This window comes from Oncorhynchus kisutch, linkage group LG11 (genome assembly GCF_002021735.2).
Source record: "Oncorhynchus kisutch isolate 150728-3 linkage group LG11, Okis_V2, whole genome shotgun sequence".
Lineage (NCBI taxonomy): Eukaryota > Metazoa > Chordata > Actinopteri > Salmoniformes > Salmonidae > Oncorhynchus > Oncorhynchus kisutch.
The window spans coordinates 41,456,642-41,475,608 of NC_034184.2; the positions used below are offsets into that span (position 1 = coordinate 41,456,642).

Here is an 18,967-nt window from a genome sequence, read left to right on the forward strand (position 1 = left end):
ATGGTGAAGCGTTATTCATCACTCCAAATTAGAATGTGGTCTGCACTACACATCATTGTAGATTTGTAATGTAGGATGTTGGACCATTCAGTGGCCTTAGGGCTGCAGGTAGCCTAGCAGTTAGCACTTTGGGCCAGAACATGGAAATCCTGGATGAAAAGTGCATTAAGAAATACAGTACTTGTACCTAAAGCCTTTAATGTGCAACATGTTTTTAACAAGTGTCTTTGTTACTGTAGTAATCAATTGTGAATGTTATGAGGGTAATGTACACTTCGAATTAGAACTTTTAAACACCCTGGAAAACTTTAATTTCCACGATTGGAATCCTCATTCACAGATTAAACCTGGTGAAAACTACACTACTTGTTCCTACTGAGTAAACCTCATACTGTATGGCCACTTGATTTTTATGTACAATCAGTGTAGAGCTCAAGTGTTATTAACTAGAATGTGTCTGAATTTAGCAGTTGGTGTACTGTGGGGACTCCAGGGGAGAACTCGTGAGAATGGGATGCATGGGAATTTTGTTCTGACCTTCTGTAGTTAGCATTCTGTGGTAAAGTCAATCTGACATACAACAGACCACCGTGCTATTGCACAAATCTAGCTAGACACATCTATCCATATAGCGAACACACGTCAAACTAGGTAAACAGTGCTAGAGAAACAGTGCTACAGTTTTAAAACTGTATTCAGTAGCCTTTATTATGAAAAAAGAACATAGTGTTTTATATATGCAATTCTGTACTGAGATATCCCACAGGTAATGGACAATTTGCATACACAGTCTAAGTTACTGGTACAATATATTTGCCATATAAATGTAGAATAAATTATTAAAAACAAGATGTTCCTACATATCCACCAAGAATCGCAAACAGATTATTCCGTATCATACAGTCTGGAAGTACAACATTTATTTATTTTTCAGTTTAAATGTGACATGTTGAGACAAATTTTAATGCAGAGATTAAGTCAAGACTACTCCGATAATGTATTGAAGTCTACAGAACTAGCAAATCAGATCTTACATATATACACACACACATACACACACAATGTATATGTACATATTTTTCAATATACTTTTTTTGCAAGACAGTGAGACACTGTTGTGCAGTTGGCTGACCGCATATTGGCGAATAAACGCCTTCGAAAGGGACAGAGATCTACACTTGCTGATACAAACAGCAAAATAACCGAAAAGAAAAGGAGGGGGACAGAAGAACAAAACATAATTTGACTATAGACCAACCCTGCAGTAGGAATGCAGTGAGATAGACACGCACACATTATTCTCATTAACCTTCACACAGATGGGGGTGGGGGTTCAAATGAAATCCATTGTTTCTGATGAGGTTCGGGTAAGGGTGGGGGGGGGGTAAAGCCACTCCAGGAGGGGGCCAGGGGAGGTCCAGTGAGCGGCTGACCATCTGACTGCTAACAGACAGCCTGGAAAGTACTACTAATCATCAACTACCAGGGCATAAAGGGAGGGTGATAACCATACATTTTTGTTGGTAGTACAGCTACAGTACAAATTAGGGCAACTTAATTTTGTTTTCGCTCTCACACTCTCGCTCAGTTACTGTTAAGCTGGGTGGGTGAGGCATGGTGGAGAATGGGGCCAGGTGGAGGGGGGCCAGGTGGAGGTGAGGGTAGAGGTGTTGGTGGGGGTTCTCCCTCTCAGCAGCAGCCCCCCGAGGCAGGTTTGACAGGCGTACTGTCGATCTTGACATTGGACCTCTCGTTGCCTCCGGTCGTAGCCCCAGGGCCCATCCTCTTCTTTATCTCAGCAGCCATGGTCATGAAGGCCTGCTCCACATTGGTGGCATTCTTGGCACTCGTTTCCAAGAACGGGATGCCCAGGGAGTCTGCAAACTCCTGCAAAGAATGGAATGGAGAGACTGGGTTAGAGGAGCTGCTGCATTCGTGACAGTACTGTACACTATTACTATTTTACTACTGGGTTGCAGACAAAGAACCGATTGTGTCCAGAAACATTTGGTTTGTTTGGGGGCCTCAACAAAATATCAAATTTGAAAGTTTGGAAACCACAGCTGTAGACTATTGTTTCAAATAGTTACAGTGCCTTGCGAAAGTATTCGGCCCCCTTGAACTTTGCGACCTTTTGCCACATTTCATAAACATAACATAAAGATATAAAACTGTATTTTTTTGTGAAGAATCAACAACAAGTGGGACACAATCATGAAGTGGAACGACATTTATTGGATATTTCAAACTTTTTTAACAAATCAAAAACTGAAAAATTGGGCGTGCAAAATTATTCAGCCCCCTTAAGTTAATACTTTGTAGCGCCACCTTTTTATTTTTATTTATTTTTTTATATATTTTTTATTTCACCTTTATTTAACCAGGTAGGCAAGTTGAGAACAAGTTCTCATTTGCAACTGCGACCTGGCCAAGATAAAGCATAGAAGTGTGAGCAGACAACAAAGAGTTACACATGGAGTAAACAATTAACAAGTCAATAACACAGTAGAAACCAAAGGGGGAGTCTATATACAATGTGTGCAAAAGGCATGAGGAGGTAGGCAAATAATTACAATTTTGCAGATTGACACTGGAGTGATGAATGATCAGATGGTCATGTACAGGTAGAGATATTGGTGTGCAAAAGAGCAGAAAAGTAAATAAATAAAAACAGTATGGGGATGAGGTAGGTGAAAAAGGGTGGGCTATTTACCAATAGACTATGTACAGCTGCAGCGATCGGTTAGCTGCTCAGATAGCTGATGTTTGAAGTTGGTGAGGGAGATAAAAGTCTCCAACTTCAGCGATTTTTGCAATTCGTTCCAGTCACAGGCAGCAGAGTACTGGAACAAAAGGCGGCCAAATGAGGTGTTGGCTTTAGGGATGATCGGTGAGATACACCTGCTGGAGCGCGTGCTACGGATGGGTGTTGCCATCGTGACCAGTGAGCTGAGATAAGGCGGAGCTTTACCTAGCATGGACTTGTAGATGACCTGGAGCCAGTGGGTCTGGCGACGAATATGTAGCGAGGGCCAGCCGTGGTGGGTGGTATAAGGTGCTTTAGTGACAAAACGGATGGCACTGTGATAGACTGCATCCAGTTTGCTGAGTAGAGTGTTGGAAGCCATTTTGTAGATGACATCGCCGAAGTCGAGGATCGGTAGGATAGTCAGTTTTACTAGGGTAAGCTTGGCGGCATGAGTGAAGGAGGCTTTGTTGCGGAATAGAAAGCCGACTCTTGATTTGATTTTCGATTGGAGATGTTTGATATGAGTCTGGAAGGAGAGTTTGCAGTCTAGCCAGACACCTAGGTACTTATAGACGTCCACATATTCTAGGTCGGAACCATCCAGGGTGGTGATGCTAGTCGGGCATGCGGGTGCAGGCAGCGACCGGTTGAAAAGCATGCATTTGGTTTTACTAGCGTTTAAGAGCAGTTGGAGGCCACGGAAGGAGTGTTGTATGGCATTGAAGCTTGTTTGGAGGTTAGATAGCACAGTGTCCAAAGACGGGCCGAAAGTATATAGAATGGTGTCGTCTGCGTAGAGGTGGATCAGGGAATCGCCCGCAGTAAGAGCAACATCATTGATATACACAGAGAAAAGAGTCGGCCCGAGAATTGAACCCTGTGGCACCCCCATAGAGACTGCCAGAGGACCATACAGCATGCCCTCCGATTTGACGCACTGAACTCTGTCTGCAAAGTAATTGGTGAACCAGGCAAGGCAGTCATCCGAAAAACCGAGTCTCCTGAGTCTGCCTATAAGAATATGGTGATTGACAGAGTCGAAAGCCTTGGCAAGGTCGATGAAGACGGCTGCACAGTACTGTCTTTTATCGATGGCGGTTATGATATCGTTGAGTACCTTGAGTGTGGCTGAGGTGCACCCATGACCGGCTCGGAAACCAGACTGCACAGCGGAGAAGGTGCGGTGGGATTCGAGATGGTCAGTGACCTGTTTGTTGACTTGGCTTTCGAAGACCTTAGATAGGCAGGGCAGGATCGATATAGGTCTGTAACAGTTTGGGTCCAGGGTGTCTCCCCCTTTGAAGAGGGGGATGACTGCGGCAGCTTTCCAATCCTTGGGGATCTCAGACGATATGAAAGAGAGGTTGAACAGGCTGGTAATAGGGGTTGCGACAATGGTGGCAGATAGTTTCAGAAATAGAGGGTCCAGATTGTCAAGCCCAGCTGATTTGTACGGGTCCAGGTTTTGCAGCTCTTTCAGAACATCTGCTATCTGGATTTGGTTAAAGGAGAACCTGGAGAGGCTTGGGCGAGGAGCTGCGGGGGGGGCGGAGCTGTTGGCCGAGGTTGAAGTAGCCAGGCGGAAGGCATGGCCAGCCGTTGAGAAATGCTTATTGAAGTTTTTGATAATCATGGATTTATCAGTGGTGACCGTGTTACCTAGCCTCAGTGCAGTGGGCAGCTGGGAGGAGGTGCTCTTGTTCTCCATGGACTTCACGGTGTCCCAGAACTTTTTGGAGTTGGAGCTACAGGATGCAAACTTCTGCCTGAAGAAGCTGGCCTTAGCTTTCCTGACTGACTGCGTGTATTGGTTCCGGACTTCCCTGAACAGTTGCATATCACGGGGACTATTCGATGCTATTGCAGTCCGCCACAGGATGTTTTTGTGCTGGTCGAGGGCAGTCAGGTCTGGGGTGAACCAAGGGCTGTATCTGTTCTTAGTTCTGCATTTTTTGAACGGAGCATGCTTATCTAAAATGGTGAGGAAGTTACTTTTAAAGAATGACCAGGCATCCTCAACTGACGGGATGAGGTCAATGTCCTTCCAGGATACCCGGGCCAGGTCGATTAGAAAGGCCTGCTCACAGAAGTGTTTTAGGGAGCGTTTGACAGTGATGAGGGGTGGTCGTTTGACTGCGGCTCCGTAGCGGATACAGGCAATGAGGCAGTGATCGCTGAGATCCTGGTTGAAGACAGCGGAGGTGTATTTGGAGGGCCAGTTGGTCAGGATGACGTCTATGAGGGTGCCCTTGTTTACAGAGTTAGGGTTGTACCTGGTGGGTTCCTTGATGATTTGTGTGAGATTGAGGGCATCTAGCTTAGATTGTAGGACTGGCGGGGTGTTAAGCATATCCCAGTTTAGGTCACCTAACAGAACAAACTCTGAAGCTAGATGGGGGGCGATCAATTCACAAATGGTGTCCAGGGCACAGCTGGGAGCTGAGGGGGGTCGGTAGCAGGCGGCAACCGTGAGAGACTTATTTCTGGAGAGAGTAATTTTCAAAATTAGTAGTTCGAACTGTTTGGGTATGGACCTGGAAAGTATGACATTACTTTGCAGGCTCTCTCTGCAGTAAACTGCAACTCCTCCCCCTTTGGCAGTTCTATCTTGACGGAAGATGTTATAGTTGGGTATGGAAATCTCTGAATTTTTGGTGGCCTTCCTGAGCCAGGATTCAGACACAGCAAGGACATCAGGGTTAGCAGAGTGTGCTAAAGCAGTGAGTAAAACAAACTTAGGGAGGAGGCTTCTGATGTTGACATGCATGAAACCAAGGCTTTTTCGATCACAGAAGTCAACAAATGAGGGTGCCTGGGGACATGCAGGGCCTGGGTTTACCTCCACATCACCCGCGGAACAGAGAAGGAGTAGTATGAGGGTGCGGCTAAAGGCTATCAAAACTGGTCGCCTAGAGCGTTGGGGACAGAGAATAAGAGGAGCAGGTTTCTGGGCATGGTAGAATATATTCAGGGCATAATGCGCAGACAGGGGTATGGTGGGGTGCGGGTACAGCGGAGGTAAGCCCAGGCACTGGGTGATGATGAGAGAGGTTGTATCTCTGGACATGCTGGTAGTAATGGGTGAGGTCACCGCATGTGTGGGAGGTGGGACAAAGGAGTTATCAGGGGCATGAAGAGTGGAACTAGGGGCTCCATTGTGAACTAAAACAATGATAACTAACCTGAACAACAGTATACAAGGCATATTGACATTTGAGAGAGACATACAGCGAGGCATACAGTAATCACAGGTGTTGAATTGGGAAAGCTAGCTAAAACAGTAGGTGAGACAACAGCTAATCAGCTAGCACAACAACAGCAGGTAAAATGGCGTAGACTAGGCAACGGGGCCAACAGATAAAACAAACAAGCAGAATGGAGTACCGTGATTAATGGACAGTCCAGCGTGCATCAGCTATGTAGCCAAGAGATCAGTGTCCAGGGGGCAGCGGTGGATGGGGCAGGGAAGCCGGACTGGCGAGTGTTATCCAGGTAAAAAAAAAATAACAATGACTAAATAGCTTGTAGCTAGTTAGCTTCTGGAGGTTCTTGAGTGCGTTCTAAAAATAAAAAAAATAATAGCGATTCCGTATCACATTGGGTGAGGCAGGTTTCCGGAAGGTATAAACAAATTAAAAGTCAAAAGAGATAGAAAGTAAATATGGGTCCGGTGAGCGTTTGGGACGCGGCGATTCAGGCGGTTAGCAGGCCTGTGCTAACAAGCTAACAGTTTGTAGGCCCGGGATAGACAAGGTAGCAGTTAGCGGACCGGAGCTGGACAAGCTAGCAGTTAGCAGGCTGAATTAGCAAGCAGGGAGATAGCGAGGGCTAGAGAGTTAGCCTTTGGGGGACGTCGCGATGGGGTGAGTCTGTTTATTCCTCTTCATGCGATGACATCGGTAGACCGGTCGTGGGCCCGGTATTGTAGCTCAGGAGTATGCTACGGTGGTAGCACAGGTGCTACGGCCGGGCTAGCTTCAAGCTAAGTGGGTGGAAACGCTAGCCAGGAGTAATCCGGGGTTGCGGTTTAGCTAGATAGCTAGTTGCTGAAAAATCCAGCTGAAAGATGTTCCGTTTGCGGTGGGAATCCGGGGATGAAAAATAAATAGGTCCGTTATGCTCTGGTTAAAGTCGCGTTGTACGAACAGGCGAGAGCTTTCCGAACTACAGGTTAGCTGATGACCGGTTAGCTGAAGACCGCTAGCATACCCGCTGGTTAGCTGGCTAGCTTCAGTTGAGGGGTCCCGAAGTAAATATAAATACTTTAGGAAAAATAGCTACATTGGGTGAGTCGGGTTGCAGGAGAGTATTTGGAAGCTTAGGGTTTAGCAAAATGTTTTCAAAGAGATATGTGGAGAAAATATGTAAAAAACGAAAAAGAAACGATATATACAGGGACACGACAGGACAGGACGACCTACTGCTACGCCATCTTGGGCTCAGCTGTAAGTCGCTTGGGGTATGTCTATCTATTTTGCACATCGAGAGACTGACATTTTTTCCCATTCCTCCTTGCAAAACAGCTCGAGCTCAGTGAGGTTGGATGGAGAGCATTTGTGAACAGCAGTTTTCAGTTCTTTCCACAGATTCTCGATTGGATTCAGGTCTGGACTTTGACTTGGCCATTCTAACACCTGGATATGTTTATTTTTGAACCATTCCATTGTAGATTTTGCTTTATGTTTTGGATCATTGTCTTGTTGGAAGACAAATCTCCGTCCCAGTCTCAGGTCTTTTGCAGACTCCATCACGTTTTCTTCCAGAATGGTCCTGTATTTGGCTCCATCCATCTTCCCATCAATTTTAACCATCTTCCCTGTCCCTGCTGAAGAAAAGCAGGCCCAAACCATGATGCTGCCACCACCATGTTTGACAGTGGGGATAGGGTGTGTTCAGGGTGATGAGCTGTGTTGCTTTTACGCCAAACATAACGTTTTGCATTGTTGCCAAAAAGTTCAATTTTGGTTTCATCTGACCAGAGCACCTTCTTCCACATGTTTGGTGTGTCTCCCAGGTGGCTTGTGGCAAACTTTAAACAACACTTTTTATGGATATCTTTAAGAAATGGCTTTCTTCTTGCCACTCTTCCATAAAGGCCAGGTTTGTGCAATATACGACTGATTGTTGTCCTATGGACAGAGTCTCCGTAGATCTCTGCAGTTCATCCAGAGTGATCATGGGCCTCTTGGCTGCATCTCTGATCAGTCTTCTCCTTGTATGAGCTGAAAGTTTAGAGGGACGGCCAGGTCTTGGTAGATTTGCAGTGGTCTGATACTCCTTCCATTTCAATATTATCGCTTGCACAGTGCTCCTTGGGATGTTTAAAGCTTGGGAAATCTTTTTGTATCCAAATCCGGCATTAGACTTCTTCACAACAGTATCTCGGACCTGCCTGGTGTGTTCCTTGTTCTTCATGATGCTCTCTGCGCTTTTAACGGACCTCTGAGACTATCACAGTGCAGGTGCATTTATACGGAGACTTGATTACACACAGGTGGATTGTATTTATCATCATTAGTCATTTAGGTCAACATTGGATCATTCAGAGATCCTCACTGAACTTCTGGAGAGAGTTTGCTGCACTGAAAGTAAAGGGGCTGAATAATTTTGCACGCCCAATTTTTCAGTTTTTGATTTGTTAAAAAAGTTTGAAATATTCAATAAATGTGGTTCCACTTCATGATTGTGTCCCACTTGTTGTTGATTCTTCACAAAAAAATACAGTTTTATATCTTTATGTTTGAAGCCTGAAATGTGGCAAAAGGTCGCAAAGTTCAAGGGGGCCGAATACTTTCGCAAGGCACTGTAAATAGAAAAATGCATTACTCCTGCACCATCTGATAACCCATTGACTTTGATGGAAGCCCTTACCTTTGCTGTTGTGTAATCCACCACTTTCTTTGTTGTCAGGTCACACTTGTTCCCTACCAACAGCTTGTTGACGTTTTCACTGGCGTAACGGTCGATTTCCTGTAGCCACTGCTTGACATTATTGAAGGACTCCTAGAAGAAGAAAGAGAATCACAACCAGCATGAAAGGGTAGGCAAGATATTTGTAAAGGGATCTATTCAATCAGATCCGCTTTAGCAGACATCCGCATAGTGGTTGTTTTGGCGGTGTCGGAGGTGGAAATGCGTTAAGAGCTTTCAAATCCACAATCGGCACCTGGCATTAAACCTAAAGCAGACGTTGCCATTGGCTGCATAGAGTCGCATTATGAGAAACCCCATGCAGCCATGTTTACAAATTCAAACAATGGAACATGTGATGTAATCAAGACCTCGATTTGACTGACAGAAATCCTCATTATTTTGTTTAATGATTTTCTATTTGAGCATCATTATTTCTCTATAACCTACACTTTCTCATTCTGAACTGCTCACCGATTTGACAGCGCCAACGCAGCTATACCTTTGACACCACGAAAACATCAGCTATGCGATTTTCGGCGATCACCGGTTAATGCTTGCTCTGATTGAATCTAGGCCGTAGTCTTTCAAAATACTAGTTAACCTGCACTCCGGAATTTCAATTAAAAACAACTAATAGTGGAAAATAATCTAGAACACTCAAACACAGTGAAAAGGTAAAGGTGGACTGACCTGGTCTGTGACATCATAGACTACGATGATACCGTGGGCTCCTCTATAGTAGCTGGATGTGATTGTGCGAAACCTCTCCTGCCCCGCCGTGTCCCACTGTCAGTGTCAACACACAGCAGAGACACTCAGTCACCGTCACAAATACGGGAAGGCCAAACACACACACACACACCTCTGCCAAATAGATGCTGCTTCATAGCACATTCAACTGTGACAAATAAGACCAAAACACACAAATGAGAGAAGGGTATTTCTAACTGATAATTCACCATTTTGTAGTCAACCGTGATAGTCTTAATAATGTAGGAGGCCTCTGCCTTTGGATATTTGGTGAACAGTCTAGAGTTAGGTTCTAAAATGCCTACAATGGCATTTTTTGGTCCAAATGTGGCCAGATCCTGAAATACATACTTGTTAGTGTAACGTGGAGCTTCCCCTTTACACAGTAGAGGACAATAGAGATGTGGTCGGGGGGGAGAAGCACTTACGATTTGAAGTTTAATAGTCTTTCCGTCTAATTCTATAGTTCGTATTTTGAAGTCCACTCCGATTGTGCTAATGTAGCTTTCTGTGTATGTGTCATCCTGGGGAGAAAGGAAAGGGGAGGAGTCGGTGTGGGAACATGCAGACATCCTGCTCAAAGTACAAATCCTTAACCTTTCATACATTCTCAGTCTAGAGAAGAAAAAAAAAGGAATCCAAAAGTAGGATCATTCGCCGCAGTAGGAGAGCAAACCAGAAAATGTTGATTTAACACAGTATTAATACTATAATATAAATACTATTTCTGTGATCGATTTGCCCTTTTCACATTACAGGGCATCCAGTTCTTGTGAATTTAGTCCAATATTATTAAGAGGACTATAATTATTATTGTTAATATGACTAGGTCAGCCTTTGAACAACTAATGAGTGACGACGAGCACCTTATGAATGGCTATGAGACATGGACGGATGAACAGAACACTTACTGCAAATCGGAGGAGAAGACAAGACTTTCCGACACCAGAGTCACCGATCAGGAGCAGCTTGAATAAATAGTCACTGTGGAGAGTAGAGATGTTTTAAAAACAGGATTCCAGGTTTCCCCACAGTTTCAACAAAAGTAGCTATAAAAAAAAATCAAATTAAAATTACGCTAGCCTTGTCAGAAACCATTGGAAGCTTGCCTCTAAACTCTGTAGACAGCATTAGCTCTGATGGTTTCCTCAGACAGAACAGTTTCTTCTCGCTTCACCGTCTCTCAAGGAGAGATTTCATTGTGGTGTTGCGTCAGACGATTCAAAAGACGCCATTGCGGTTATATTGCTTTCAATGTCTTGGGCAAGATACTGTGTTGGGTTAACTCTCAGCATAACTACTTTGGTCACACCACCAGACAATCAGAGTGTATGAGTCTGATGTGTTATAATGCTTGCCTAACGCCTAGAAAGGTCTTTCACGCAGACCTCTTTATAGACTATCACACCAAAGTTGAAACCAGGCTAATTCAAGCCTGAGTCCAAACACAAAGAGATGCAATCCTGCATACCTTTTTGGTGCAGAAAAGTAGACATTTCAACAGACATCGATTGTCTGCAATTTCAGCAGACAGTGAAACATCGGGTTTGGCAGGCAAATGAAACCTCACGCTGCTAGGACCATACAGATCTGTGCACGATCAGCAAAACGAAATATCAGTGGGGGAGATCAACGTTTCAGTGTTCATGTGATACACACTCAATGGCATTTTAAAAAGGATGAAGACTGCACTGTGACTGCCGACAACATAGTATGTTAAATGGAATACAGTAGAAACTCAGTAGGCCTTTGCTCAACTTCACTAAGAAGCCTTCTTTAATTAAGCTCATGTCATATCAGCCTGATGCATGTTTAATGATTTGTTACAAACAGAGCTGCTGTCAAATTTGCCAAAGCTCTCTGTAGTTCATCAGCTCAGGTTTCAGAGTGCTGCTAACCTTGATCCGGTGTGAGAGACACCACACAGAAAAACACTTGCACAAAAATAGCCTACATAAAAACGCACACAACAGACAGTCAGACACACGCAGGTACATGCACACTGGGTGAAACGAGGCTGGGGGACCTGCGCAGCAACTCACAGTGAGGAGGAAGAGGTGAGGGCTGAGGTGTGAACTTAAGACTGGGTTGACATGGGGCTGTGAGCTCTGGTGATGGTCACCAATATCAACGTGTGACAGACAGCGGTAGCCTTAATGATGATGTTCTTAGATTCAAAATGGGACATCTTATCAAACTGGCTTTCACAGCGTAACAGTGTAGCAAACGGGTATGAGCTTGCCAAACACTGATCTTCAAACGATCGGTAAAACACTAAAACACCATTCCTTGGCCCACTGATGCTTGCTAAAATACACCAATTCAGGCTATGCTCATTTACAGTTGAAGTCAGAAGGTTACATACACTTTATGCTTCTACACCTGCATTGCTTGCTGTTTGGGGTTTTAGGCTGGGTTTCTGTACAGCACTTTGAGATATCAGCTGATGTACGAAGGGCTATATAAATAAATTTGATTTGATTTTGATTTGATTTAGCCAAATACAATTAAACTCAGTTTCACAAATCCTGACATTTAATCCCGTCTTAGGTCAGTTAGGATCACCAATTTATTTTTTATTTCACCTTTATTTAACCATGTAGGCCAGTTGAGAACAAGTCCTCATTTACAACTGCGACCTGGCCAAGATAAAGCAAAGCAGTGCGACAAACAGAGAGTTACACATTGAATAAACAAACATAGTCAGTAACACAATAGAAAAAAAGTCTATATATAGTGTTTGTGCAAATGGTGGGAGGAGGTAAGGCAATAAATAGGCCATAGTAGCAAAGTAATGACAAATTAGCAAATTAACACTGGAGTGATAGATGTGTAGAAGATGATGTGAAAGTTGAAATAATGGTGAGCAGAAAAGTAAATAAAAACAATATGGGGACGAGGTAGGTAGATTGTATGGGCTATTTACAGATGGGCTGTGTACAGCTGCAGTGATCGATTAGCTGCTCAGATAGCTGATGCTTAAAGTTAGTGAGGGAAATATGTCTCCAACATCAGCGATTTTTGCAATTCGTTCCAGTCATTGGCAGCAGAGAACTGGAAGGAAAGGCGGCCAAAGTAGGTGTTGGCTTTGGGGATGACCAGTGAGATATACCTGCTGAAGCGCATGCTACGGGTGGGTGTTGTTATCGTAACCAGTGAGCTGAGAAGGCGGAACTTTACCTAGCAAAGACTTATAGATGACCTGGAGCCAGTGGGTCTGAGACGAATATGTAGCGAGCGCCAGCCGACGAGAGCATACAAGTCGCAGTGTGGGTGGTATATAGGGCTTTGGTGACAAAATGGATAGCACTGTGATAGACTGCATCCAGTTTGCTGAGTAGAGTGTTGGAGGCTATTTTGTAAATTACATCGCCGAAGTTGAGGATCGGTAGGATAGTCAGTTTTACACGGGTATGTTTGGCGGTGTGAGTGAAGGAGGCTTTGTTGCGAAATAGGAAGGCGATTCTACATTTAATTTTGGATTGGAGATGTTTACTATGAGTCTGGAAGGAGAGTTTAGTCTAGCCAGACACCTAGGTATTTGTAGTTGTCCACATATTCTAAGTCAGAACCGTCCAGAGTAGAGGTCGACCGATTTTTCAACGCCAATACCGATTATTGAGGACCAAAAAAGCCAATACCGATTAAATTTAAAAAATGTATTTGTAATAATGACAATTACAACAATACTGAATTAACACTTATTTTAACTTAATATAATACATCAATAAAATCAATTTAGACTCAAGTAGATAATGAAACATGTTCAATTTGGTTTAAATAATGCAAAAACAAAGTGTTGAAGAAGAACATAAAAGTGCAATATGTGCTATGTAAGAAGGCTAACGTTTCAGTTCGTTTCAGTTCATTATTGATTGAATGTTTTTTATAAGATAAGTTTAATGCTAGCTAGCAACTTACCTTGGCTTACTGCATTCGCGTAACAGGCAGTCTCCTTGTGGAGTGCAACGAGAGAGAGGCAGGTCGTAATTGCGTTGGACTAGTTAACTGTAAGGTTGAAAGATTGATCCCCCGAGCTGACAAGGTGAAAATCTGTCGTTCTGCCCCTGAACGAGGCAGTTAACCCACCGTTCCTAGGCCGTCATTGAAAATAGAATGTGTTCTTAACTGACTTGCCTCGTTAAATAAAGATTAAATAAAAAGGTGTAAAAATAAATAAATCTGCACCCAAAAATACAGATTTCCGATTGTTATGAATAACAATAATCGGTCGACCTCTAATAGTGATACAGTGAATTATAAATGAAATAATCTGTAAACAATTGTTGGAAAGATTACTTGTGTCATGCAAAGTAGATGTTAACAAACTATAGTTTTGGCAAGTTGGTTAGGACAAGACATTTGTGGAGTGGTTGAAAAACATGTTTTAATTTACATACACTCCAACCTAAGTGCATGTAAACTTCTGACTTCAACTGTATATGAGCTGAAACCCCAGTAGGATGGACCCATGACGACAACAAAATGCTGAGCATTTCCAGTCCATACATCCTGTCCCACTCCCAACCGTGTGAATTAGGGAAGCATCATCAGCAAAGCCTATAAAATTAGGTCAGACCAGCAAAAGACAAACATCTAGAAACTATACAGCTATTGTCCACTCATGTTCAGTTCTAACCAAAGCGCGCACACACACAGTTCTCTCAACCCCCTCCACTCGGTATGCTGCATTTATTTAACAGGGGCATGTGCTACGCAATGTGCCATACAACTAGGCTACACACAGAAAGGTACGGAAACTCCAGTAAGCTGATTAAGCATTCCACAATAGAGGGGAATTCAGCTGGACTTCAGATCGGACCCTCCTCCACTCTCTCCAGTCGTCAAAGGAAGGCAGGCAGGCTCGGATGAACCTGGGCGACGTTCTAGAAACTCTGAGGCAGCCCTGTTTCCTGCCTCCCTGTCATTTTCCCCCCTCGCCCATTGTTATGAATTACAGTCATGCAGTCTTCGTTAAGCAGATGGTTGAGGACAACAATGACAGGCCTTGTGAAAGGCTAGTAGTACCGCTGACTAGTCTTGCAAGAGAGGGGGAAATAGCCTACAGCAAAAATCTGTCTACCCCACTATCACAGTCAGCATTTTAAGTGGGATTGGATGATACTGTGTATGCTTCAAAGACAGACACACCAAACCGCCCACCATTATTCGACTTCCACATCAGCTGCTCAGCTCCGGCAGACAAAAGATGGGCTAGAGAGCAAGGCAAAGATAATGAAAGCAAGTGCTCTGCAAAAATACACACTAGGACTGGCATTTGCCTGGGATCTGATGAGACAATATTATCACGATACTTAAGTGCCAATACGGTATCTATTGTGATTCTCACGATTATATGTATTGCGATTTAATATTCCAAACATATTGCTGACTATACACTAAGTGTACAACCATTACGAACACCTTCCTAATATTGAGTTTGCATCCCAAATAATATTGCGATATTTAACTGTCGACGTCGGAGTCTAACGGGGATCCTAATAAATCTAGTCCCGTACGGTTTTTGAATGGGCTTCAAAATGATATGTCATGAAAACATGGTCATTTAAGATGTGGCAATTTCCTGTACGTGGACAGTATGTGTTACTACATTACACAACCTCACATTGACTACATCGAATGAGGGTAACTACACATCCTTTCTACCTCCGATTAGTGATGTTAGTATACAAGCTTATAGTAAAAACAATGACAAAATCCAATTTAAAATAGATAAATATCATTGGTTTTGTACAGTTGATTCTGTCATACCCGCTGGCCGTCTCAAACTCAAACGCCAGGGAAAATTCAAGACGCTCTCCGTATAAAAGTAGCTGATCTCACACCAATACATGGATCTGCGAGTCAAACTATCACTCAAATAGAAACCAACCCTAGTCACTGTTGATATACTACAGCGGGTGGTGATTTATTTAAGTTGAATAACAAAGCAACTGATTTGTTTCCTTCCCTGTTTCGGCAGCCTCGCAAAACTTCCATCCGACATTCTGGATGAAGGTCTTCAGCAAATTCTCTTCTAACCAGTGATATAAAAAGTATTCTCAGATTCTGTGTGGCCTTTGAATAGTGTTAGTTTAAATAGTGCATACACCCCAAACGTTTGCCCTCGCTCTATTGACTTAAAATGTAAATATATATATATTTATTTAACAGACAACGGGAAGCAGCGACGGCATTAATTTCAACTTATGTTTCAGGAATATAAATGAACTTTTCACATTCATTTCCAATAGTATTCTACTTAATTAAACGTTAGGTAAAAACTGCTGAATGAGTCCAAAACTGTTATATGGTTTATTTATTTTTATGATCTACTAGAAAAATGTTTTTTTTTTTTGCTTCAAGGGTGATAAGGGGCATACAACTAATTGTCCTTCACAGAAAATACATAAGTGCAACACATTCAGCAGAAAATAGCTTCATTTTCAGATGTGCAAAGCTATTTGGCAAGCAGCCACACTAGTAAATGAGCGTACAATGAAAAAGCAAGGTCTTTTCGGTAAAAACGATGCATAGCCATCATATTTCTAACGTTTATCATAGAAAGAATGCTGCCAGCTACATTTCCTAAATGTTTTGCTTGAAGATAATCTTGAATTTTAATTGAATAAAAGTAGGCTACACCGAGAAAAGTACCAGAGAAAGTAGCTACACAGCAGTCAAGAGCGCAGTCTGCTGATAGAAAGCCCATTTCGCAACCCATTATCTCAATACCAAATCATTTATGGGTAACAAATAAGTACTTTCCCGTGATTGTTTTCAATAAAAATGGTCAAAAATAAACAATAGCTTCTTAGCAAAGGTAAATTTCTCAAGCAAGAATTTAGCTAGGACTGTTTAGGATAGGTCTGAGTTGGGAGGGGAAAAATGTGTAGTTATTGGCAAAGAGTTCTGGAACTCTCTCTCATTGGTTTATTAACTAATATACCGCATGGCGATGTCACCATGGGAGGCCAAAATTCCATCCCACCAAACAGGTTGAAATTTCAGGCACTCTTTTCAAATAGCTCTTACACTAAAAGGTCATCAATTTCACAGTATTACTCCAACTGCATAGTGTAGATATGTATAACACAGGAAAATACCATTTTGGACTGCACTTGGCCTTTAAAAGTATAACAACTTATGAATAATATACCCCTTGAGGTCTCAAAGAAATAACTGATCAAAAGAGAACCACCGCTCTCTCCCAGAAGCAAGGGCTGGATATATCAATTAAATTCTGTATTTCCACATGATTTAAACTAAGAATTAGATTTCACCTTGTTCCTATAAGCCACATTTAGACTGTACAAGAACAATGTTCTTAGCAGATTTTGCATATCGTTTATGAGTTGGCCCCACACATTTATGAACGGCTTTGCCTGATGTCCTTCGCGGTGGGCTGGCTCATGAATTGATGTGATGTATTTAGGTGAGCAGACACCTGGGGCAGTTGATTTGAGAGTTGCCCTTCGTGCCCGCCCCCGCCCCCATACCCTGTAATTCTGTTTATTTTTGTGACAAATTTGTATACAGGTACACCAGAGGGGCCAATGATTGGCAGATGAGTGGCAACCCTGATTAGAAGCACCTGCTTCTCATCTGTTGTTCTTTTGAAATACTTTGATTGAAAGAATTGTACCTACACACTGAAGGCTGTAAAGCCGAAACATCTGTACACTATCCTTGATGCAGTAAAAAATGTATAAACATTGAATAATGAAGTAAGCTTTATGCAACATCTGAGTGCGAACCCATTAAACCTGTCTCAAATCAAATGTTATCCTGTCTCTAAATGGGGGTAACAGCCTAGTGTGCCTGTCAAAAAAGGAAATGGCTACCCTTGCAATGCAAAGGCATATTCATGATCTTGTGTAATCAGAATAGATTCTGAAGAACATTTCAAATGAGATGTTCACTGCCATGCCATGCCATGCAGTGGGACTGAGCTAAAATACATACTAAATATGTATCATAAAACACCAACCTATATGTCTAAACCACAGGATTCCGGTAATTGCCAACATGTTTAGAGGGATGGTAGACAAACCCGTGGCTTGCCCAACAACCCAATGAGTGTGTTGAAAGAGGCATGTCATATTGCATGTGACCTACACATGACTGACTCAGGATGTAGAGAGTGGGTGGGTGCCACTGACTCCTATCCTGTCAGATTGCTTAGTTGCTTTCCACTTGAGGGCCAAATTCACAGAATAACATGGATGTAACGTTAGAGAATCAATCACAATGCTTAATTCACTAATTTGGTTTATTGTCAATGTAGTTAACTAGCATCAACCAGTGTACTAGCTAGCTACATTGCCTAACTAGCAAGGAGTTAAGTTACCACTGTGTAGTATAGCCACAGATGAAATCGTTATAGATATAACTAGCTAGCTAGCATTAATTATTGACCCCCACCATTATTGACCAAGTGCACAAAAGGCTGCAGTAATGTAACGTTACACATTGGGATATTGACTTGACTGGCTAATGTTAACTAGTTAGATAGCGATAATCACAACATATCTAATGACATGTACAGTAACGTTAGCTAGTTGACGTGTGCTTTGCCAGGCTACTAGAATAAAAAGGTAACTAGCTAAGTAACTTACATTAGTTAGTACTACGTTACCAACTAAACTTAACTACTCTGCCCTAGCAGTTAACTAATTAATTTTTAATAACTATGCCGGTGCTAGTTAGCAACTAAGTTAACTAGCTGACTGTAAACACATTTGACATTGACTAACTTGTGTGAAACGTTAATATGACCTCAACAAACAACACAGTGACTAATGGTAGCTAGCTAACTAACTAGTTTGCACTTTTTAGATGGACAGAACACAAACAGGTCAGATAATGTTAGCTGTGTAGCTAGCAGAACAGCTAGGTTAGCTAACGTTCAGTTAGCTACTGTACTTACTATTCGGGATTCATCTTGGATTCGTCACAGTAAATCCCCTTTCCTTATAAAACGGCACTCCCTTTCGCTCTGAAATTTTTTAAATAAATAGTTAGCTAGCTAATTCCTTTGGAGGAAAAATAAAAGTAACTAACTAGCTGGCAAGGTATTCATCCAAACCCAGGCTAGTTGTCGTGAAACCAAAATGGCTGCTAATATCAACCAGGAAATAGCAACTCAAACACTGAACAGAGAAGCCCTAGAAGCAAGATCAGCGATTCTCAGAAATCGTAGTTTGTTCCTAAAGGCTCGTCTTATATTGAGTATGTTCTGCCGTGCCGAATATGACTACACTACCCTAATGACAATGTAGCTAGGAAACTAGGCTGGTCGATGTTTCGTTTGCCCCTTGCGCTTGCTGTCAAAGCCTACGTCATTACTAGTGAAACGTGGCAAAATTTTGGCGTGAATCACTCTGGTCTGGGGAAATCAATTACATGACCCCCCCCTCTGAATTGTTGAGTCATAGTTAGTGTGAGTGACATCATGTCAGCCTAGGATGGTCACCTGTCAGGACCTGCACAGGTATGAGTCAGTCAGCCCATAACATGCACAGTTTAAAGGCGTTAAAAATTTCACAAGTAGGC

General features: G+C 42.7%; 1 protein-coding gene across 1 annotated transcript; it reads right to left on the bottom strand.

Annotated features, from left to right (window-relative positions):
• Nucleotides 1–676: 676 nt before the first annotated feature.
• On the bottom strand, nt 677–18,774 carry LOC109899677 (ras-related protein ORAB-1-like). The gene is made up of 6 exons (XM_020495111.2): nt 18,342–18,774; nt 10,324–10,396; nt 9,841–9,936; nt 9,353–9,448; nt 8,621–8,752; nt 677–1,887 (listed from the first exon to the last, which is right to left on the bottom strand). The coding sequence occupies exons 1-6, from the start codon at nt 18,353–18,355 to the stop codon at nt 1,690–1,692; spliced, it is 609 nt and encodes a 202-aa protein (XP_020350700.1). The 5' UTR covers nt 18,356–18,774; the 3' UTR covers nt 677–1,689.
• Between the last annotated feature and the right edge of the window lie 193 nt (nt 18,775–18,967).

What these genes read in the sequence shown, in the direction of transcription:
- LOC109899677 (XM_020495111.2), bottom strand. An exon ending in AGACTATTAAACTTCAAATC is followed by an intron (nt 9,449 to 9,840) that starts GTAAGTGCTTCT and finishes TGACACTGACAG; the next exon opens with TGGGACACGGCGGGGCAGGA. An exon ending in TCTATGATGTCACAGACCAG is followed by an intron (nt 8,753 to 9,352) that starts GTCAGTCCACCT and finishes TTCTTCTTCTAG; the next exon opens with GAGTCCTTCAATAATGTCAA.